The 21551-nt window shown below is 42.3% G+C and overlaps 1 protein-coding gene across 2 annotated transcripts in view; it reads right to left on the reverse strand.

The window, feature by feature from the left end:
* Positions 1 to 21551, reverse strand: part of ARG2 (arginase 2) — a 46302-nt gene that overhangs the window by 22943 nt on the left and 1808 nt on the right. Inside the window, exons 2-3 of one of the 2 annotated variants that reach the window (XM_068543809.1) lie at positions 4878 to 5042; positions 3899 to 3971 (exon numbers count right to left, since the gene is read on the reverse strand). In XM_068543809.1, coding sequence (XP_068399910.1) covers positions 3899 to 3971; positions 4878 to 4988 — 184 coding nt within the window. In that variant the 5' untranslated portion in view covers positions 4989 to 5042. Of the gene's footprint in view, positions 1 to 3898; positions 3972 to 4877; positions 5076 to 21551 lie in introns of those variants that run through there. The other variant, XM_068543801.1, reaches the window with a different exon arrangement.

The following is a 21551-nucleotide window of genomic DNA, read 5'->3' on the forward strand; positions in this document are numbered from 1 at the left end:
AAATACCAAAATGTAAAACTATTAAAATGAAAATGTATTAGAAAAATGCATCTAGCACAAGCCTGAGATTTCATTGTTTACTGTAGGGGCAGGCTACATTTTAAAAGTATAAAGCTTTAAAGCCAATTTAAAGCAAAACACCAAAAAAAAAAATATGGCAAGTCAGCAAAGATGGTATATGAATGACAAGACTGAGAAGCATGGATGCATGTAAAAAGCCATGGAAAGACTAAGCAAAGGAGAAAAATAGTCTTAAAAAGATCAGTCTGGTTGCAGTAAAGAATGAACTGAGGCAGGCAAAATGGGACAAGAGTCATTATTGGAAAATTAGATCTGTGTGTGAGAAGGACAGAACTAGAGCAGGGCCATTATGGGAAGGACTCTAATCATTTAGAAGGGGGAAAAGAAGTCAACAAGACTTTGTGATCAGAAGTAAGGAACAAAAGGGATGACAAAAGAATTCTGATGGTCTTGGAGTTTGACTTGAGTAACTAGATAATGAGTGATAGTGTGAAACAGACAATGGGAAGACAGCAAGACAAGCAGATTTGAGGGAGAAGATAATGAATTTTGTTTCGAACCTATAGAGTTTGAGACATCTGTGGCAGTGAGATGAGGCTACTTAGTACAAAGCTGGTGGAACACTGGGGACATGAGCATTTGAGGGCTGGGAAGATGACGAGGATCCCAAAAAGGAGTCCAGGAAGGACCAGGCAATAGAGAGGAGGCTCAGGAGAGAGTAGTGTCCTAACAGAATATTTCAGGAATAAAGTGGTCAGTTGTGCAGTAGAGAGGTCCAGCACAATAGAGGCTGACAAATCAGTGAGCTTGCTCAGGGTAGTTTCAGTGTGGTGGTAAGATGGGAGCCAGGCTGAAGCATCACTATCATAAAACTAAATTTGTGATGGCTGCTGTTCTCTACCAAATACTGAAAGCACATACTGACCCCTGCACTCACATATCAATCTGTTCCAAACAAACAGCTCTCATACCTCTATGTTTAAACTATCTCAGGCTCTCTATTGGTTCTTGCTGAAGCAGACCAGATTCTTGGGTCTCAACCAGAGTTGCCTGCTCTGCTCTCTCATGGAGCACCAAATGGAGCAGAAGAATAAATGTCCCTAGCCTAGTTGAGGGGAACCAGAATAGCTCCCATGTGGCTTCCTGAACTCCAGGACCCTTGGCTGGTCACGGGAATACAGTTCATTTAGGCTGTCACCGCTTCAGTACCACAGCTGGGTCAAATTACCATAATTACAATGACAGACACATCAAACTGTTTATAACTATCTTACCCACAGAACACTCATCCTACTTCTGAAGAAAAAAAGGGAAAATTGCCACGGCTATAAGAGCTAACCAGAATCATGAGCAGAGGCACTGCACCTAAGCCTTGCCAGAGCAATTACTTCTTCATTTTTCTCAGGCTCTCTTTATATACTAAAATAAGTGGTTACCTGAGAGAGGAACCATTGAGTGTCCTTACTAAGCCCAGGGAAAGGAAAAAAAAAAAAACCCAGACAAAGGCAAATATATTCATTCAAGAGAACAGGAAGTATAGCGGATGCCATGGCAACAGCAGCAGCCTGTGACATCAGAGCAGAAGGCAAGGAACAAAGGGATTTATGAGCTACCTTTCCATGGGTCTTCTCTCCCTTGAAATTTGACCCATGCTGCTTATTTGGTGCTGTTTCAGAATAGAGCAACTGAAACTCCTCTTGGTATTTTTCTCCAACATATTTCTGGAGATTAGCCAAAACCACATGCTGGAAATCTGCTGAGTGCCACAATCTTATTAATATGCAATGAGATTCTGTTTCAGACTGCTGGTGATACCGGGCTGCCAATCAGCTACAGGGTAAGGATATAAATTGTAAAACTAAAACGATTTGAAAAAAATTAAAGGGGAGACCAAATAAACTGAAGCTTCATCATCACTTTAGCTTGGAGATTTACACAGGAAGTATTTGAGGCAGTGGAAGTTTAGGGAGAATGGCTTCCCCAGGTTGGAGTGGAAAAATACCAGGAGCTGTGGCAGGAAAGGAGGTGTACAAAGCATGAGTAAGAGAAGCTGCTTATAAATGTTCCCTTCCCCCTCATTCAGCAGCCTCAGCTGGATATTATTAATGTCCCCTGCGTAAGAGGCTACAATTGAATCTAGTCAGAAGTCTCTTAAGACAGAATAGAACAATGAGCAGGCAATTTGAGCAAAGCCAGGCTCAGTTTATCAGATGAGCTGCAGGATTACCAGGTATTAAAAAATAGTGATTAGCAGAAATTGTTTTCCCTCAGTGTAAAATTATGCTTTTAAAAAGAATGTGTACAGCTGATTTAAAGGGATAGTATCTTCATTTATAAGCGGGGGGAGGGGGGACAACTTCCTCCCATTAGGTAACCTGTGACACATTAAGTGAAAGTCTTTTTTTTTTTTTTTTTTTGTAAGTATTTGTTTATTTATTTATGGCTGTGTTGGGTCTTCGTTTCTGTGCGAGGGCTTTCTCTAGTTGTGGCAAGCGGGGGCCACTCTTCATCGCGGTGCGCGGGCCTCTCACTATCGCGGCCTCTCTTGTTGCGGAGCACAGGCTCCAGACGCGCAGGCTCAGTAATTGTGGCTCACGGGCCTAGCTGCTCCGCGGCATGTGGGATCTTTCCAGACCAGGGCTCGAACCCGTGTCCCCTGCATTGGCAGGCAGATTCTCAACCACTGCACCACCAGGGAAGCCCAAGTGTAAGTCTTATCTCTCATCTTTGGTGGTAAACTTGGAGAATTATTAAAGTGATTAATTATAGTTCCTTCTTCAGTTGGGTCTCTTTATTATTTAACAGAAAAGGTTTGAGTATTCAAATCAAGACACCACATCCATATGTAACCAGAGGTGTATGGAAGACACACGGTGACTTCATTATTCCTGTTTTAGAGGGAAATAACCCACCCCTGGAATGGGCTCAATGATCAGCAGAGGAGGTTTCAAAGCAAGCATGGGTAGGGGATTTGTAGTTCACCTAGATTCTGTATTAGTATCTCCAGGACCTATAGTTCCCTACTGCCATGCCTTTTGCACTTTATACTCCAGAAGAGATATGTGAATGGCCCTAATATAATAGAGGAAATGGCCTTGAACAACAGCTAGAAACATTTGGGTTAGATATAAGAACCTTCCTACCATAATGGTGTTGGAATTTGGTACCCTGTTACTAACAAGGTTTTCCTTTACTATATAAATGGCATTTATCTTTGGGTTGGAATTACCTCTGGTTCTGTACGTTTAGAGTACTATCCAGATTACAAGACTATCAAGATTACAACGTTACTTTTGATTACCTGGGGTGCTTGTGAAAATGCACGTGTCTGGGTCCTACCTCAGAGCCAATAAACCAGACTCATCCACTGAGAAGCCTAGGAATCTCTATTTCTCACAAGTAAACCAAGTGATTTTCATAATCAGGGAAGTTTGGAGAAAACAGACCTAAGGGTCTGCTTACAGTAATAGAAAGTTCTTAAACCTAAGGAGGAAATGAATGACTTGAAGAGAGGAAACTGGTAGACGGATGAATCATAAGCACCTCTGACTGAGTTAGGAAAGCTAGAATTTTGGGGAAAGGTTGACTGCACAGCGGGAGTGAGAGCCAGCATGCTCAGCACCGCTTTGCGGTCACTAGCAGCTTGTTCCAGGCCCTGCCTCACTCCGCCTCCTTGCCTTCCACACAGGCTCTTTGTTGCAAGAAGACTTTGCCTGAAGACTCCTCCATAGATCTTAAGCTGCATGTGGAATCCAAGGGAGGATGGGAAACGCTTTCCAGATACACAGCTGACGCTGTGCAGTTCCTGGATATAAGGGAATAAGACTCTGAACTGGCGTGTTACCAGCCCTCAGACTTCTAAAATCCAGCCACTTACCCAAATCGGAGAGCCTTTTCATCAAGCCAGCTTCTCTTACAGCAGTGGGACCATATTCCACTCCTTTTCTTTTCTGTAAGATAAATTACACAGTTAGATATGAGGGAAGATGACTAGAAAATAAGACCACTTTAGCTCACAAAAATACAGAAGTCTGCAATGCTATATTTAGTTCCCAACAGATCCCTCTGAAAACCTGTGACGGCATCAGCCCTTCCTTTTATCCTTTTCACCTGAGGTCTGGTCATTTCAAACACTTGCAGGGAAGGAGGAGAAACAACTATCACTGGATTCAGATCAACCTTCCAAGCCCCTCGTTGTGGGAAGGGCAAGTGGAGGCAAGACAGAGGAAGGGGCTGAGCCAAGTCAGAATCTGGCTGTTGGGTGTACGTGTCGCAGGCCGGGGCCGAGCTCCAGCTTCTCCACCAGTGACCTCTCCACGACTGCAGGTTTCTTTCATTGAAGAGAGAACAAAACAGCCCCTTCCGCCTTCCCGCCGCTAGAGAGGCAAGCACCAATTTCCTTTCCAGTTAATTCTCTTTCTGAGAATGGACCCTGGAGCCTTAAATCCTCGGTCTCTCTCTTTAACCTCTCCTCCCTCAATTTTCCACCGGGGATTCTGGTCGGTTTCTCCTCTTCCAGCCCCTCCATGAAATCCTCTCCCTCCTTTCCTCTCCTCCATCACCCCAAGCGGAACTCACCACTTTCTCGCTCCTCGGGGGTAAGGCCGAAGAAACCCACCAGCCCGCTGCCCCCTGCCCATGTGGCAAACCGGGTGCCCTCATCCCCTCCCTCCTTCTACCGAGGAGAATCCCACGTGCTCTCCCGGTGCCCAATCGCGGGAATCCACCTCCTCGTCCCCTCTTCGTTTCTCCCCATCCTCTTCTCACCTCCCCATTCTTCCCACCGGTCCCGATTTCTCCAGGCTGGGGTGAGGGGGCGGGAATCCTGCACCAAGGTGCCAGGTCCCAGTTCTCACCTGTCCCTGTGAAAATGGGGCTCCAATGACAGCCACGGAGTGGACGGACTTCTTCGGGACTGAGCGCGCTTGCGTACGGAGAAGAAGCGAGAGGCTGCTCCTCAGGGACATGATGGGCAGCGCAGGACGTAGACTAGCGAGAGGCTGCTACGTGCGGCTCGCCGCCTGGGGTGAGCACCGCAGCGTGCAGTGGTTACCTACCGGCGCGCGAGCCGCACCCCACCGCGCCGACCCATGACGTCACCGCCGCCTCGCCCCGCCCAGGCCCCGCCGCCTCGCCCCCAACCAGCCCCCGGCACACCTTCCGGCAAGCCCCGCCCACTGCCGCTCAGTGCCCCGAACGCCCTCGCTGATGTCACTCGGCTCTGGCCCAGGCTCTCCGGCCAAGGACAAGCCCCTGCCGCTGACGCCACAGGGCCAAGATCCGGGCCCGGCCAATAAGAGTGCGGTCACGGACAGGTGTGTCCCTTGGCGGGAAGCGGTCGGCTCCCGCAAAATTCGCGAGCTCAGCGGAACAAGCGAAAGGACACGTAGGCTCGCGGATGGTGGCTGTCTTCACACAGAGGCACGCCGGGCAGATGCCTATTTTACGGAACGGCTGGCTGGGCTGGGCTTGGCCCAACCCCACGTGAGTGCCTTGCGGAGACCAAGCTGGCGTCCCTCGGCTCCGTTTCGTATCAGAGCTCAAGGTCCAGGAAACGTGCTTATCCCACCTTTGGGCGTTGAAGGCTAGGAGATCAAACGTAGATTAGAGCTCTCCCGGCCGGGCATGTTAATAGTAAGCCACCTATTTTAGATGGGAAGGTTAGGATTTACAAAGTACCTTCTAGGAGTTTTAAATTCTTTACCTGAATAACTGGAGCACTGGTTATTAAAAACCAAACATAGCAACATATCTGGACTACTAAATTTTAGCGAGGCTAAAGAGCTGAAAGTAACTGCTTAAAGTTTTTTAATAATAATAATATTTTAATAACAATAACCAACTAAAGTTCTAAGAACTTTTAGCCCTCTAACAATTCCATAAAGTAGGGACTATTTTAAAGACGAGGTTACAGGATCAGAGAAGATAATTTACTTTTCCAAAGTCAGGTAACTTGTTAGTTGGTAGAGCTATGTGACTCTAGATTCCAAGTTCTTATCCATGACTAGTGTCTTGCAGGAATGGCTTGCAGGAATCTGGACGTTAGTCCTTCCAAAAATAAATTTTTAGGTGCTTCCCTGGTGGCGCAGCGGTTAAGAATCTGCCTGCCAATGCAGGAGACACGGGTTCGAGTCCTGGTCCGGGAAGATCCCACGTGTCGTGGAGCAACTAAGCCCGTGCGCCACAACTACTGAGCCTGTGCTCTAGAACCCGCGAGCCACAGCTACTGAGTCTGCGTGCCACAACTACTGAAGCCCGTGCTCCGCAACAAGAGAAGCCACCGCAATGAAAAGCCCGCGCACTGCAAAGAGGAGTAGCCCCCGCACTGCAAAGAGGAGTAGCCCCCGCTCACCGCAACTAGAGAAAGCCCGCCCGCAGCAACGAAGACCCAACGCAGCCAAAACTAAAATAAATAAATTTATTTTTTAAGTTATTAAAGATAATATTCTGAAATTACATAAAAGAATGAATTAAGTTTTAGAAATTTGCTTTAAAACTTGTAGTACTCTTATTATAGCATAGTTCTAGGACCCTTCCTCAGGTCCAAACCAGCTGATTCTGTTTTTCTTCTTCCTTTATAGGACGACCTAGAGATTCTGTCTCTTTAATTCAGTGGCTGCCAACACATACTCTATCCCTTGATAGGTTGCTGGGAGTGTGTGTTGGGGGTGAGGGTGGTGAGTAGATAAGACCTGATTATGGTGTTGGGCGAGTTCCCTGGGGTAAATACTCCTCCACAGCTACCATTTCAAGCTACCATAGTGATGTCACTGAACATGGAGCTGGGAAAAGGTGCTCACTATATAATATTTCCACCATGCATATACAATCAACATAAATAACCTCAAGAGCATAAAAAATAGTAAGATACAGTAAAATAATTAGGCATAAAGTTTTGAGTGTATATTATCTTTGTTTTTAACATAATTTACTTGTAAGTTTATATAATTTGACTTTTAATGATGGCAGTGTTTAACAACTGGCTTGCAAAATTCCTGAAAATTTAACAGTAGGGTTTTGCAGGTGGCTAAAAGCAGTTTCCAGCACACCACTGTTTACTGCAAATCCAAGGGAACCCAGAAAGGACTAAATTGCAAATTCTCAAAGGCAGGAACCATGACTTTTTCTGTTCATCGTTTGGTCCTTTCCTGAGTACAGTGCTTGGCACATAGCAGGAGCTTGGTAAATAATAAACAAACCTTCCAGATTCTTATGAAGCCCTTACTCATGGTCCTTAGTCTATGGCTCTGATATGTAAGTGGACATTCCCAAAGATTTCATTTGGGACTTCTGCTTTTACATACTAAAGGGCTGAGCTCATTGACCACACCTTTCGACTAAAGTTTAGAGCCTCTTAATTTAAGATATTCATTCATTCATTTATTGTCAATATTTAACGTGCAAAACATTGTTCTATGTGCTGCTGATAAAGATGAAGACAGATAATATCTCATCACTCCCAGTACTTACATTCTAGTGGGGAAAACAGTCAAGTAGATACATAATTTCAGATGGCAGTAAATGCTATGGAGAAAATTATGCAGGGTAATGGGACAAGACGTGATGTTTTAGAGAGGGGTGTCAAGAAAGGCCTCTCCAAACTGACATTTGAGCCAAAGACCTGAATGACAAGAAGGAGCTTCCATAACAAGTTCTAGGAAAAGAGCCTTCGAGGCTTACGGGAACAGCAAGATCAAAAACCCTGAAGTTGAAACCTGCTTGTGGGTCAGAGGAAGATCAAGAATGCCCGTATAGCCCAAACGTGCAGAGCAGAGGAAGCACGGTGACTTGGGTCAGACTGGTAGGTGGTGGGTCAGGTCTCAGGGGCAGCGTTGAAGAGCATAAACTTCAGAAGAAGACTTTTTTACACAAAGGCAGACGGTTAATGGTCCTGAATCTGCATTAGGGAGTTGGGAAAATGTGGTCCCTTCTTTCTCATGTTTCCATCCTGGAGCTGAGAGAATTAACATAATAACCCTAGAATACGGTTAAAGTAAGGAAGCAAAGGATGAGTTCTATGGAGGGTAAAACTTAAGAGTCTGTTTACCATGCAATGGGGATTCCTGGGTTCAGTAGAAAGGCGGGAGTGAAGGGACTAGAGGAGGGGGCATAAGAGTAAATGACTGGTTTCATTGCCTGCCCAACCAGCAGCCCTGTGTGGAGGCAGGTGCCTGAGCCCCTCACATACTCATCACTCCGCCTACCCCTACCACCACCACCACAACACAGAGGGGTTTTTATCTGGGGCCCTGATCAGTGATGGAGAAGTGAAAGCAGACCAATGGCTGCCATCAAGGGCCAAATGAAATTTTTTTTTAAAAAAATTTATTTATTTATTTATTTTTGGCTGCATTGGGTCTTCGTTGCTGCACGCGGGCTTTCTCTAGCTGTGGTGAGCAGGGGCAACTCTTCATTGCGGTGCATGGGCTTCTCATTGCGGTGGCTTCTCTTCTTGTGGAGCATGGGCTCTAGGCACGTGGGCTTCAGTAGTTGTGGCTCTCAGGCTCTAGAGCAAAGGCTCAGTAGTTGTGGTGCACGGGCTTAGTTGCTCCGCAGCATGTGGGATCTTCCCGGACCAGGGCTCGAACCCGTGTCCCCTGCATTAGCAGTCGGATTCTTAACCATTGCACCACCAGGGAAGCTCCCAAATGAAATTTAGGTGTGAAATCTCTTTTAGTGCCAGCAGAGGCTGGGGCTGCCTAAGACACCAGAACACTTTGTCCTTTGTTCAGGTTCCAAACTGAAAACGAGCTTCGAGCCCTTTGCACTTCACTGTTCTTTCTATTGGGGACCTTATGTCCTTCTCCCTCCCTCCCTTCCCTTACTTAATTTCTTCTCATTCTTCAGGTTTTCATTTTGAAGTCACTTCTTCAGAGAAGCCTCTCCAGACCCTCCAAAGCTGAGTTAGTCATAATAGTACTTGCTAACATTACTAAATGATTACTGTATACTAGATAGCTGCTCAACACTTTGCAAGTGTTAATTAAATTCTCATCACAAGGCAGTGAGGTAGGCACTGGTATTATCTCCATTTACAATATGGTAACCAAGACCTGGTAAGGCTAAGTCATTTGCTCAAGGTCACAGAGTAAGTGGTCAAAAGCAGAATCCAAAACCAAGTCAGATCAAGGGTATTAATTACCCCTCCCATGGTTCACTTAATCCTCTGATTTATAATTGCCTATTTAGAGGATTACCTCTTTCTCCTGGAGAGCAGCTTGTTGAGAGCCTGAATGGTGCCTTACTATCATTTAACACAGTGCCTGCTACATGAGGGGTGTTCAATAAATTTGTTATTGAATAAATAGATACTAAATGACATGTGTCTTTTAAAATTGAAGTATAATTAATTTACAATATTGTGTTAGTTTCTGGTGTACAGCAAAGTGATTCAGTTATATATATGTATTCTTTTTCATATTCTTTTCCATTATAGGTTATTACAAGATATTGAATACAGTTCCCTGTGCTATCCAGGAGGACCTTGTTTATCGTAAGTGTCTTTTAAAAGAAGTCATGTCTCTTTATGCTCTGAAAGTTCTGAGGATGGAATTACCACTCTTATATGGGACAGGGAAGATTTCATGGAATTGGCGTTCAAGCCGAGCCTTAAGGATTTTCCAGGAGGAATCTGTTGGGTGTCTGGGGAATGGTGAGAATAGTGATTTCAGCTAAGAGGCATGAACTTGAGTGATGGAAGTGGAGGGAGAGAGTCAATAAATATTTGGGCGCCCGCTATTTGTCAGATAGTGTTTTAGGATCTGGGGGTACAGTGTTAGAATCCAAGCTCTCCTTGAGACAGAGAATTGTAGGTACTGATATGCGTGATAGATGAAATATGTGTGAAAAATAAGGTAATGTGGTAGAGAGTATATATGGGGGAGAACTTCGTTTAACTAGTGCAGTCAGGGAGATGAGGGACAGATGTTAAAAGTACTGCGCAACTGGAATAGATGGTACTCAGCTACAGATTAGGGAGGGAAACAGAGGAGAGATTTTAAGCCTGGGTGAGGAGGAGCATGGTGGCACTAGAGTAATAGAATGGTGGTACTAGAGTAATAGTTCTGAAAGGATGAATAGCCCACCAAGGTAGTATGAAAATTACTTTAAACTAATAATATCTGATTATCAGCCATAAAAAGAACATTAAAAAAAAAAAAAAAAAGAAAGAAACTCAAGCAGAGCCTCCTGAAAATACAGCTGCCATTGACTCCCACCAGCCCACCCCACTGAGGGATTTTCCTGATTGGGAAATGACTGACTTTTAACACCATAAAGGGAACCAGCTGCCTATTAGCGTCAAAAAGCCCAACAGAACTTTCCATACTTTGAAGCATGAAGCCCTAACCCCCTCTCCTTTTGTTAAGCTGGTGTATATAGCTTTACTCTGGCTATTCAGCGAGTTACTCATCACTGAGCAACTTCCTTTTCTCCTGTTAATCTGTTGTCAGTTAATTCGCAAGCCCCCACTCACTTGAACCTAAAATGACAGAGGAAAAGGTTTCCTTCCAACAGTTTTCAACCCTGGCAGCTGTTAAAAAGAACCTAGGGACCTTTTTAAGAAACGCTCAAGTCCATATCCTCCCTCCCCTACCACCCATTATTTATCAGGGATGGACCCAGGCAACAGTTTTAAAACCTCCCCAGGTGGCTCTAATAGGCAGTCAGGGTAGAGAATGCAGTATGAAGAGTTAGATCTTTCAGTGCTTCTCAGACTTTAATGTGCAAGCAAATCACCTGAGAATCTTGTTAAGCTCAGTAGGTCTGCTGTGAGACCCAAGAATCTGCATTTCTCACAAGCTCCTAGGTGATGCCCATGCTGCTGGTCTACCTACCACACTTTGAATGGTAAGGCTTTCTTTAACCAGCCTTCTTTCACTTTTCATTTTAAATCTTCAGAATCATATTCACATGAAGGTAACTTATTTCCTAGGCTACACAGTTGTGGCTTCATCAAAATCACTTAAAGAAGTTGTTGCTACCCATCACTTGAAACTGAGCTGAGAATATAATGATCTAACTGAACCTGTTTCTCAAGCCTATTTCCATCAAACTAGATCCATCATTTTAACTAAACTTTCCCACGTTTGGTTTATTCCATTAAGAAAAACTTTAGTGTACAAGGATATAAAGTCTCTTCATATTTCAAGGGCAGAGAAACCTCCCACAAAAAAGCCAGGTGGTTCGTTGATTTAAATTGAAAACATTAAGCTTTACTATCCTAAAATGGCACAAGATGGGGATATGACTCCGAGAGGAAAACCCTCTGCTTTCTGTGCTATATCTGTTTCTTTAGGTTTCCTTCTATTTCTACGTGTCTATTTTTCCTTTCTTCTCTAAGTTGTCTATTTTTTCCACTGTCATTCTTCCTTATATGAAATAGTTACTAGCCATTTTCACTGGGTAGGAAAACAAGAGGGTGATATGAAGTAAATTATGGTAGATTAACAGGCTGGAACACTATGTAGCTATTTTATTTTCTTTTTCTTTTTTTTTTAACATCTTTATTGGAGTATAATTGCTTTACAATGGTGTGTTAGTTTCTGCTGTATAACAAAGTGAATCAGTTATACATATACACTATGTAGCCATTTCAAATGTATTTATAAAATCTATAGAAATATGGAAAATGTCTGCCAAAATATTAATTTTTAATTATTGTTAAATTAATTACACTGAGGTGATTCTAATACCTTCTCTGCCTACATAAGCAAACCAAAACCTATAAATGCCTCAAAGTTAAGAAATCTAAACTTAAGGGCAACCAATCACAAATGGCCAATCAGGCTTTCCAAATACTGCAACCTTATGCTGAAGCTAATCAGATGATTTCCTTGCTTTGCGTCCACCTTTTTTCTATAAAAGTCTTTCCCCTAGCTCCTGTCAGTGGAACGAGAGCTCTTACCCATTTCTGGCTTGGTGCTGCCCAATTTGAATTGATTTTTTCTCAAACTCTTAACATTTTTTAAATGCCTCAGTTTATATTTTAACATTACAAAATGATGTATATACTATCACTACAATAATTTTTAAAAGAAACTAAGAGAATGATGGAAAAGTAATATGTAAAACTGAAAGGTCTTTAAGATTTGTGTAATTTTTTTCTCTCATTCACATTTTCTTTTCTTTTTTAAAAAATATTTATTTATTTATTTGGCTGCATTGGGTCTTAGTTGCAGCATGTGGGATCTTCGGTGCAGCATGGGGGATCTTTCGTTGCGGCACGTGGGCTCTTCGTTGTGGCACGCAGGTTTCTCTAGTTTTGATGCATGGGCTCCAGAGCACGCAGGCTCAGTAGTTGCAGCGCACAGGCTCTCTAGTTGTGGTGCATGGGCTCCAGAGCGTACAGGCTCAGTAGTTGTGGCACACAGGCTTAGTTGCCCCACGGCACGTGGGATCTTAGTTCCCCGACAAGGGATCGAACCTGCGTCCCCTGCATTGGAAGGCAGATTCTTAACCACTGGACCACCAGGGAAGTCCCCACAAATTTTCTGTACTGCATCATCTTTTCAACAATTAAAAACATTAAAACAAAAGGACTCAAATGCTTGGGAAATGAAGATTTGTTTAGGTGACACGATTATGGGTGTATTTTCTTTCATAAAATTTCAGTTTGACGTTGGGAAAATAATAAACATATCTTATTAAAAATGGACAGGTAATAAAGTTTTAAAAATATATATTATTTATAAGAGTATCAAAAAAACACCAAATACCTAGAAATAAGTGTAATGAAAGATGCACAAGAAGATTGCTGAGAGAAACTAGAGAAGACCTTAATAAATGGAGACATATACCAGGTCATGGGCTAGAAGACAACATAAATAAGATGTTAAAAATAAATAAGCTACAAGGATATGTTGTACAGCACAGGGAATATAGGCAATACTTTATAATAACTATAAATGGAGTATAATCTTGAAACACTGTGAATCACTAAGTTGTACACCTGAAACTTACATATTGTAAATCAACTATACCTCAGTTTAAAAAAAAAAAAAGTCAATTCTCCCTAAATTTATTGACAGACTCAATGCAACCCAAGCAGGATTTCTGGTGAAAATACAAAGAACCTAGAACAGCCAACACAGTCTTGAAGTAAAATATCAAAGCCGGAAGACTTAACACTATGAGAAATCAAAACCTACTATAAAGACAGGTTGATGTTGGCACAAGGAAAGACAAAAGAGAACAACAGAACATAACAGAGTCTGGAAACAGACTGATGCAGATGTAGTCACCTAATTTACAAAAAAGGCACCACTGCCATCAGTGGAGAAAAGATGTTCTTTTTGACAAATGTTGCAGGGGGAAAAAAAAGAGCCTTGACCCTTATCTCACATTAAACAGAAAGTAATTAAAAATGGATCATAGGCATAAATATGAAAGGTAAAACAATAAAGCTTCTAGGAAAAAAAAAGGAATATTTTCATGAACTTGAGGCAGGCAAAGTTTCTTAAACAAAACATAAAACAGCACTAACCATAAAGGAAAATACTGCTAACTTAGACTTCATTACAATGAAAACCTCTGTTCATCAAAAGACACCAGTTAGGAATATGAAAAAGTAAGGCATAGACTATATTTTACCGCATGGATGATAACACCTCAATAAAAAATTGTTTTATATGGACAGATAAGGAAAACTGTGCTTCTGAAAGATGCGGTTGTCTACTGAAAAAAAATGCACAACCCAAAAGTTGAGAATTATGTTTTATTTGCTGGCTTACTAAAGACTTCAGCCTGAGAGACAGCGTCTCAGAAGCTCTGAGGGACTGCTCCATAGAGGTGAGGGAGGAGCCAGGATATATAGGAGTTTTTGCAACAAACAAACAAAAACAAAAAAACCAAAGTAGTCGGAACACAAAAAGATTACTGCTAATTAAGGAAACACCAGGCATCTCAAGTTAATGAATTTAGCACTTTTCTATGTATGGGAAGATGCAAGAGTCTGGGCTTAATGAAATTATTCCTTTGATATGCGCCTTAACTACCTAGGGCCAGTACCCTAGTTTTTCACCATCCTGAATTCCCCTCTGTGCACCACTGGGGGCATAGCTGCAGTGACTGATGTCTTTTTTAAAAAAATTAATTCATTTAATTTATTTATTTTTGGCTGCATTAAGTCTTCGTTGCTGCACGTGGGCTTCCTCCAGTTGTGGCGAGCGGGGGCTACTCTTCGTTGTGGTGCATGGGCTTCTTATTGCGGTGGTTTGTCTTGTTGCAGAGCACAGGCTCTAGGCGTGAGGGCTTCAGTAGTTGTGGCATGCAGGCTCAGTAGTTGTGGCTCACGGGCTTAGTTGCTCCATGGCATGTGGGATCTTCCCGGACCAGGGCTCAAACCTGTGTCCCCGGTGTTGGCAGGTGGATTCTTAACCACTGCGCCACCAGGGAAGCCCAGTGACTGATGTCTTGATGGCCTCAACATCCTTTGTTTACTGAAATGGCAGGTGACATTCTTTGTCCACAGGGTAGACATACCTTTCCCTAAGAACAGCTAAAATCCTTGGACATTTTATATGAAACAAACAAAAGAAGACTCTGAAAGATGGAGAGAAGCAGGCTGACTGGGCTAGGGACCCTAGAAGGACACAGTGGTGAGTTCCCTGGGTTTTCTTTTTCCCTCGTATGTCCCAGACTGCATGCTGGAGAAGACGGCCTACAGAAACCTCTGTAGGGAATTGAAGAAATGCCCTACAGAAACCTGCGCTCTTTAGCCAAAAGACAAAATAAAGAGCAGCCTAGCAACACAGAAAACTTTTAGACAATAACTACTTTACTCCAGCTAAACACTACAGAAAAAACTGCAGCCCCATCATCATCCGTGCCACAGGCCAAGGTGGGTAACCTAGACTTTCACCTTCGCCAGGCTGTAAAGAGGAGCCCCACCCTGCTGCTGGGGCGACATCAGAGAAGGCTGAGTGGTAATAGCTTCCCCTAGTGCCACCCTGTGTGTCAGTGGAGAACATCTGGGAAGCCTGGACTTCCACAGCCACCCAGAAGTTACAAGGAACGCCTCCCCACCAGGTGTCAATGGAGGCCAAGTGGGGAACTTGGACTCTGCCCCTACCTAGTAATGTGGTGGTGCCCCTCTTCCTCTGCTCGAGCAGCATCAGTGTGGTACCAACCTGGGCCGCTGGACTCTTTAATCAATAGATATTGAGAAGAGACCAGATAAGAATTCCAGGCAAGGCTTTATTGGGGCTCATGCTGCAGCAGGAGGGAGTGAAAACAAGAGTCAGGTGCCCATGCTCGCTCCACAAGAGGAGCTGCTTGGGTCCTTAAAACGGGTAAGAACGGGCAGGTACGTGGGTTGGGCAGGAGGTGTAGATTAGGTGGTCTGCCCACACTCTTGGTGGTGCTGTGTGCAGGGATCATAAACAGTACCCAGCTTTTGCTCCTGGAACCTTAGAAGTGGCAGTTGGTTTGAGTTTTTTCTGTATCTTATTCTTCATAATTGCCCCCACTGCCCATGCATGCAGCTATTTTTAGTCCCTTATAGTTTCTTTGTATTCTGTTGCTTGAGGGGACATTTGTCCAGGTTCGAGCACTCCAGTAAAGGGTCCCAGGTCCCAGATCCCAGCCCATCTCAAGTGGAGACCTGCTATAACAGGAGAGTTAAATAAGATACAAAATCTCATAATATTAAAAGTGCTCAGGTTTCTATCTAAAGTCATTCATCAGAAAAATCTCCACTTGAAAGACAATAGACAATCAACAGATGCCAATACCAAGACGACATAGTTGTTGGAATTATCTGACCAGGATTTTAAGTAGCCATAATAAAAATGCTTCAACAAGCAATTACAAACACATTTAAAACAGTTGAAAAAATTGGGTCTCAGTAAAGAATAGAAGATATCAAGAATCACCACGTGGAAATTTTAGAACTGAAAAATACAATAACTAAAATTAAAAACTCAATGTGTAGGTTCAACAACAAAATGGAAAGACACAGGAAAGAATCAGTGAACTTGAAGATAGAAGTCACCCAATATGACCAACAGAGAGAAAACAGACTGGAAAAAAAAATGAACAGAGCTTTAGGGACCTTGGGACTATAACAAAAAAATCTAATAATCGTGTCATTTGATCAGAAAGAGAGGAGAAAGAAGGCGAGGCTGGATTAAAAAAAAAAAAGGTGAAGAAATAATGGCTGAAAGTTTCCCAAATTTGGCAAGACATAAACTTACATATGCAAGAAGATGAGTAAATGCAAAATACGATTAACCCAAAGAAATTCGTGCTGAGATATATCTTAGTCAAACTTCTGAAAACTAAAGACAAAAAATCCTGAAAGCAGTGGTGGAGAAACAATACCTTACTTAAAGGGGAAAAATAACTCACGTGACAGAGATTTCCCATTAGAAACCATGGAGGCCACAAGGAAGTGGCACAATTTTCCAAGTGCTGAAAGAAAACTGTCAACCCAGAATTGTATATCCAGTGAAAACGTTCTCCAGGAATGAAGGGGAAATCAAGAAATTTTCAGATGAAGGAAATCTAAGAGAATTTGTCACCAGCAGACCTACCTTAAAAGAATGGGTAAAGGAAGTTCTCTGAGCAAAAAGAAAATGCTGAAAGAAGGAATCTTAGAACATCAAGAAGGAAGAACAATGGAAAGAACAAAAATATGAGTAAACACAATAGACTTTCTTTCTCCTCTTAAGTTTTCTAAGTTACATTTGATGGTTGAAGTGAAAATTATGCTTCTGTCTGATGTGGATCTTAATGAATGTAGAGGAAATATTAAGACAATTATATAAATATGGAAGAGTAGAGGGAGGAATGCTTTCTACACTTCACTTGAACTGGTAAAATGTTGATACCAGTAGACTGTGATAGTGGTTGTGAGGTAATAGAAAAACAAATATATATATATATATATATATATATATATATATATATATATATATATATATATATATATATATATTATATTTATATTTATATTTATATTTATATTTATATTTATATTTATATATTGGTCTCTGCCCCTGGTTCCTTTCACAGAGCTCCTAAAATCCTTGTAATTTCCTAAGTGATAAGAGCACGAAGAGCATCTTTTGTTCTAATATTTGGTCTTTGACTTGGTTCCTGACACAAAGTTCCTAAACACTTTGGGATTTCCTGGTTGACAGCAGTGTCTTCTGTTCTAATGAGGTGACTCTTGGTGGGATCCTGGATGGCGGCTGATCACCAGAAAGACCAAGACATGATTAGAAGCTTGGGATTTTCACCTCCTACCCCCACCACCCCATTCTCCAGAGAGGGAAGAGTGGCTGGAAATGGACATAATGATTTATCATGCCTACATGATGAAGCCTCTATAAAAATTCCAAAAGTACGGCGCTGGGAGAGTGTCCGGATTGGTGAATCCTCCCCATACCGGGAGGTTGATGCATGCCTACTCTACAGGGACAGAAACTCCTGCACTCAGGACCCTCCCAGACCTTGCCCTCTATATCTCTTCATCTGGCTATTCATCTGTATCATTTATCATATCCTTTTTTAGATAATAAACTGGTAAACGTGTTTCCCTGAGTTTTGTGAGCTGTTCTAGCAAATAATTGAATCCAAGGGAGAAGAGGTCATGGGAACCTCTGATTTGTAGCCAAGAGGGGAGCAGTCTCATGGAACTGAGCCCTTAACTTGCGGGATCTGACACTGTCTCCAGGTAGACCAGAACTGAGTTAAATTGTAGGATACCGAAGTTGGTGTCACAGAGAATAATTGTCCTTGGTGTGTGACCTGCACCCCCCCCCCCACCGCCCCCGCCAACATTTGGTGTCAGACGTGTTATAAGTGTGGTAGCAGAGTGAGAATAAAGGAGAAACACAGGAGAAGACTGAGGTTTTTTTTAAAACAGTTTCATATATATAATGTAATACCTAGAGCAACCACTAAAAAAGCTACATTAAAAAAAAAAAAAAAAAAAGCTACATAAAGAGGTATATCCACACTACATAGATAAGCCAAAACGGAACTCTAAACAAGATGAAATGTGTAATATTTACCTTTTTTATGCAAAGTAAATTATTTCTTGATCAGTTTCAAAAACTTGCAACACGCTTTTTAAGTTCTTTTTGTTGGCTTTTTAAAAACTGAAGTATAATTGGCAATATTTATCTTTTTAAAACCCTATTTATTTGGAATTTCTTTTCACTTAGATGGGCCTTTACTTTTACAAGTAAGTGGTCCTAAATTAAGAAGACCTACTCTCAGTTAACACAGTAGCAATAATCACTAATGCTATATCATAAAAAAAGTAAATAGAATAAAAACTATAGTATAAGACAGTATTTTTAGAAAAACTACTCAATCTATAAGTGTAGGTAAGTACTAAAAGAAAGCTCTATAGAAGGGTTTTAAGAATCCAGCATGGGCCATAAAAATAAAAAGTTAACTGAATTCTTTGGCTAGATTTTTTTTCTTACTATTCATAGACACTCAGTTTCCAAGAAAAACTTCAACAGTTGAAATAAGTACCCATTTTATCAAAAGTAGGTCAGATTAATCCTGTATATTGCCACCACAATGCTCAATGCATTCAAATATATTTCCTAGTTCTGTAGTCACAACTCTTTGGAAAGTGTATGCCCAGTTGTTCACCAAATCACTTTTCTTTCCCCACTGGGCATACTGATAGACCATGTTTCCTGGCCTCCTTTTAAGTTAGGTACAGCCATGTTTATGAGTTCTGGCCAATGGAATGTGGGTTGAGGACTTGGCCTTAAAACCCTCCCATGCATGATCCTCCATGCTTGCCCCTCATCTGTTAGCCAGATGTAGAGGATCCAATGGAGGGGACCCTGAGGAGGCCCCAAGGGATTGTGAAGCCACTAAATGGAAGGAGCCTGGGTCTCTGAATCACCACTTGGCAGAAATGATGGGTCATCTGACCACAAGCACCTAAGTGGAACTGTAGACAGACAATAAACAAACATTTATTGTGTTATGCCACTGACATTTTTTTAGTAGCAGTTAGCCTGCCATGACAAATACAGAGTACATGTTTCTCATGCTGCCTTTCTCTGCTTCTCCACAACTGAATTCATGAGGGAATTAGCTGTTAGACTCCTTCAATGACCCTGCAAAAAGATATTAAACCTCCTCAGAGAAACTTGCCAATTGCTAAGTCTAAGTTCTTTTCATCAGCCTGCCCTTCCTTGCTGTTACATTCCACTGAATTTTTGAGGCTTGTGAATACTTTGAAGTCCAACATTGAGAGATGAAAGAATCACTCCTTGCTGTGTTTACAGGGTCATGGGCATGAGAACTTTTTGCTTCATATCCCAGGCAGCATCTAAGTAAATAGCAAATACATAGATTTCAATTTCTACTGGGATGCCAAACTGCGTAATCGAGTTACGATGACACTGTGATCTGACAGAGCAAAGTGATTATAAAGACTTCAGAATTATATTACCACACTATTTATCCCTAGAATGTGGTATTTAATACAATACTTTAATATTCAAAAAATTACGTACTTTAAATATATTTAGGTGTCTTTTTTTCTTTCTATGACTCTAGAGTTGTGAAACTTCTGAGCCTGCACAGGTTCTTAACTTTTTTTGGTGCCACAGATCCTCTGTAAGTCTGGTAAACCTAATGGACCCCTTATCACAATAATGTTTTTAAATGAATAAAATACATAGGATTTCAAAGAAAACCAACTGAATTAAAATACTGTTATCAAAATATTTAAAAAATGTCTTACGGTAATAGGTGTCTCTATTGACACATTAAATAAGAAGATCTAGTAGTTGGTCGAATAATTACTGCAATTTTGAAGCAGTGATGAGTGGAAATGACATTTTGAGATAATTATTGTGAGATAAAGATATCTGTGGTTTCTGTCGGTGACAAAAATCACAAGTATTGCTAATACTAATTGGTTTGTTGCCTAATTCATAATCAAAAGAAATGTTAAATTTCAATTATAAGTTAATGAAACTAAAGATGAAATTCTGATTTTATCTGTGAAGTGCAAGTTAAGAACTCCAGGCCTGGTGGTTTCCCCAAAACATCGACCCTGTTTATCCCGGAGTAGTGGAAATACAGGTGGTTTAAAAATTTTCTTCTTTTCTGTATTTTTCAAATTTTCCACAATAAGCAAACATCACTTCTGCATGATATTTACAAAAACAAAAAGGGGTGTATTGCTTGGTAAGATTCAGGGTATAAAAATAAAATTGCGGGCTTCCCTGGTGGCGCAGTGGTTGAGAATCTGCCTGCCAATGCAGGGGACATGGGTTCGAGCCCTGGTCTGGGAGGATCCCACATGCCGCGGAGCAGCTGGGCCCGTGAGCCACAATTGCTGAGCCTGCGCGTCTGGAGCCTGTGCTCCGCAGCGGGAGAGGCCGCGGTAGTGAGAGGCCTACGCACCGCGATGAAGGGTGGCCCCCGCTTGCCGCGGCTGGAGAAGGCCCTCGCACGGAGATGAAGACCCAACACAGCCATAAAAATAAATAAAAAATAAATAAATTAAAAATAAAATTGGAAAAACAAAACAATGCTTGAAGAAAATCCTTTAGGAAAAGTAAAAAAGGAAAACAAAATCCTGGATGAAGATGGAGAAACTAAACCTGACTTTCATCGGGACACAAAATTGGTGAGGCCTTTATGCCATTTATCTTTATACACAAATTCTTTAATACACGATGCTGCCTCAGGGCTGAAGCAACATAACTCTTTTAACGGGCCACACAGGCACTCTTGGGCCACATCCCAAGTAAAAAAAAAAGGGGGAACCCACGGGTCACTATTAGTCATGAGTTTAGTAATTTTATTATCCATACCTTCTGCATCTACCCCTCTTGCTAACCCTCCAGCCAGGACTTGTCTGCCTTCTCAGTGCTCCGCACAGTGGTCTGGGAGAGGAAACTAGACAGTGAAATCCAAACTCCCTACGGGCCCTACAAGACCCTCCTGGATCTGGCCCCTACCTACCTCCCCAACTTCCAACTGCATTCCCCATGCGTCAGCCTCTCTGACCTTTTGATTCCTCCAATAAGCCAACCTTGTTCCAGCCTCGGGGGCTTTGTCTTTCCTGGTCCTCCTTCCCGGCAATTTCCTCCTCCAGAGCATCCAGAGACCAGTCTTGGCTCCTTATCCTTGGAGCTCTGATGTCTTTCCCCAGAGACTTTCCTTACTTGCCCATTGAAAGTCCCCAAGCAGCCCCTGCAGGCCATATTATTGCCAACAGCACTCTCTGAAATTATTTCCATATTGCTTCTCTGAATAGGAAGTAAGCTGCTTGAAGGCAGGGACCTTGTCAATACTGTTCACCTGTGTACCTTCAGCAGTTAAAACTACCTGGCACCGGAATGAAGGAATGAATGAATGAATGAGTGAAATGAACGAATACCAGCGGACTGCCTCCTTGGGGCGTACTCTGGCTTGGAAATAAAACTCAGTTTGTCGGGCGAAAGCACGTTAATAGCGGTTTTAATCTGTCCGCTCAGACGTTGGCCCCTCCCGCCACGAATCTCTGGGGGTCCGGGCGTGGAAAACCCCGAGAGCCT

This window comes from Eschrichtius robustus, chromosome 1 (genome assembly GCF_028021215.1).
Source record: "Eschrichtius robustus isolate mEscRob2 chromosome 1, mEscRob2.pri, whole genome shotgun sequence".
Taxonomy (NCBI): Eukaryota; Metazoa; Chordata; class Mammalia; order Artiodactyla; family Eschrichtiidae; genus Eschrichtius; species Eschrichtius robustus.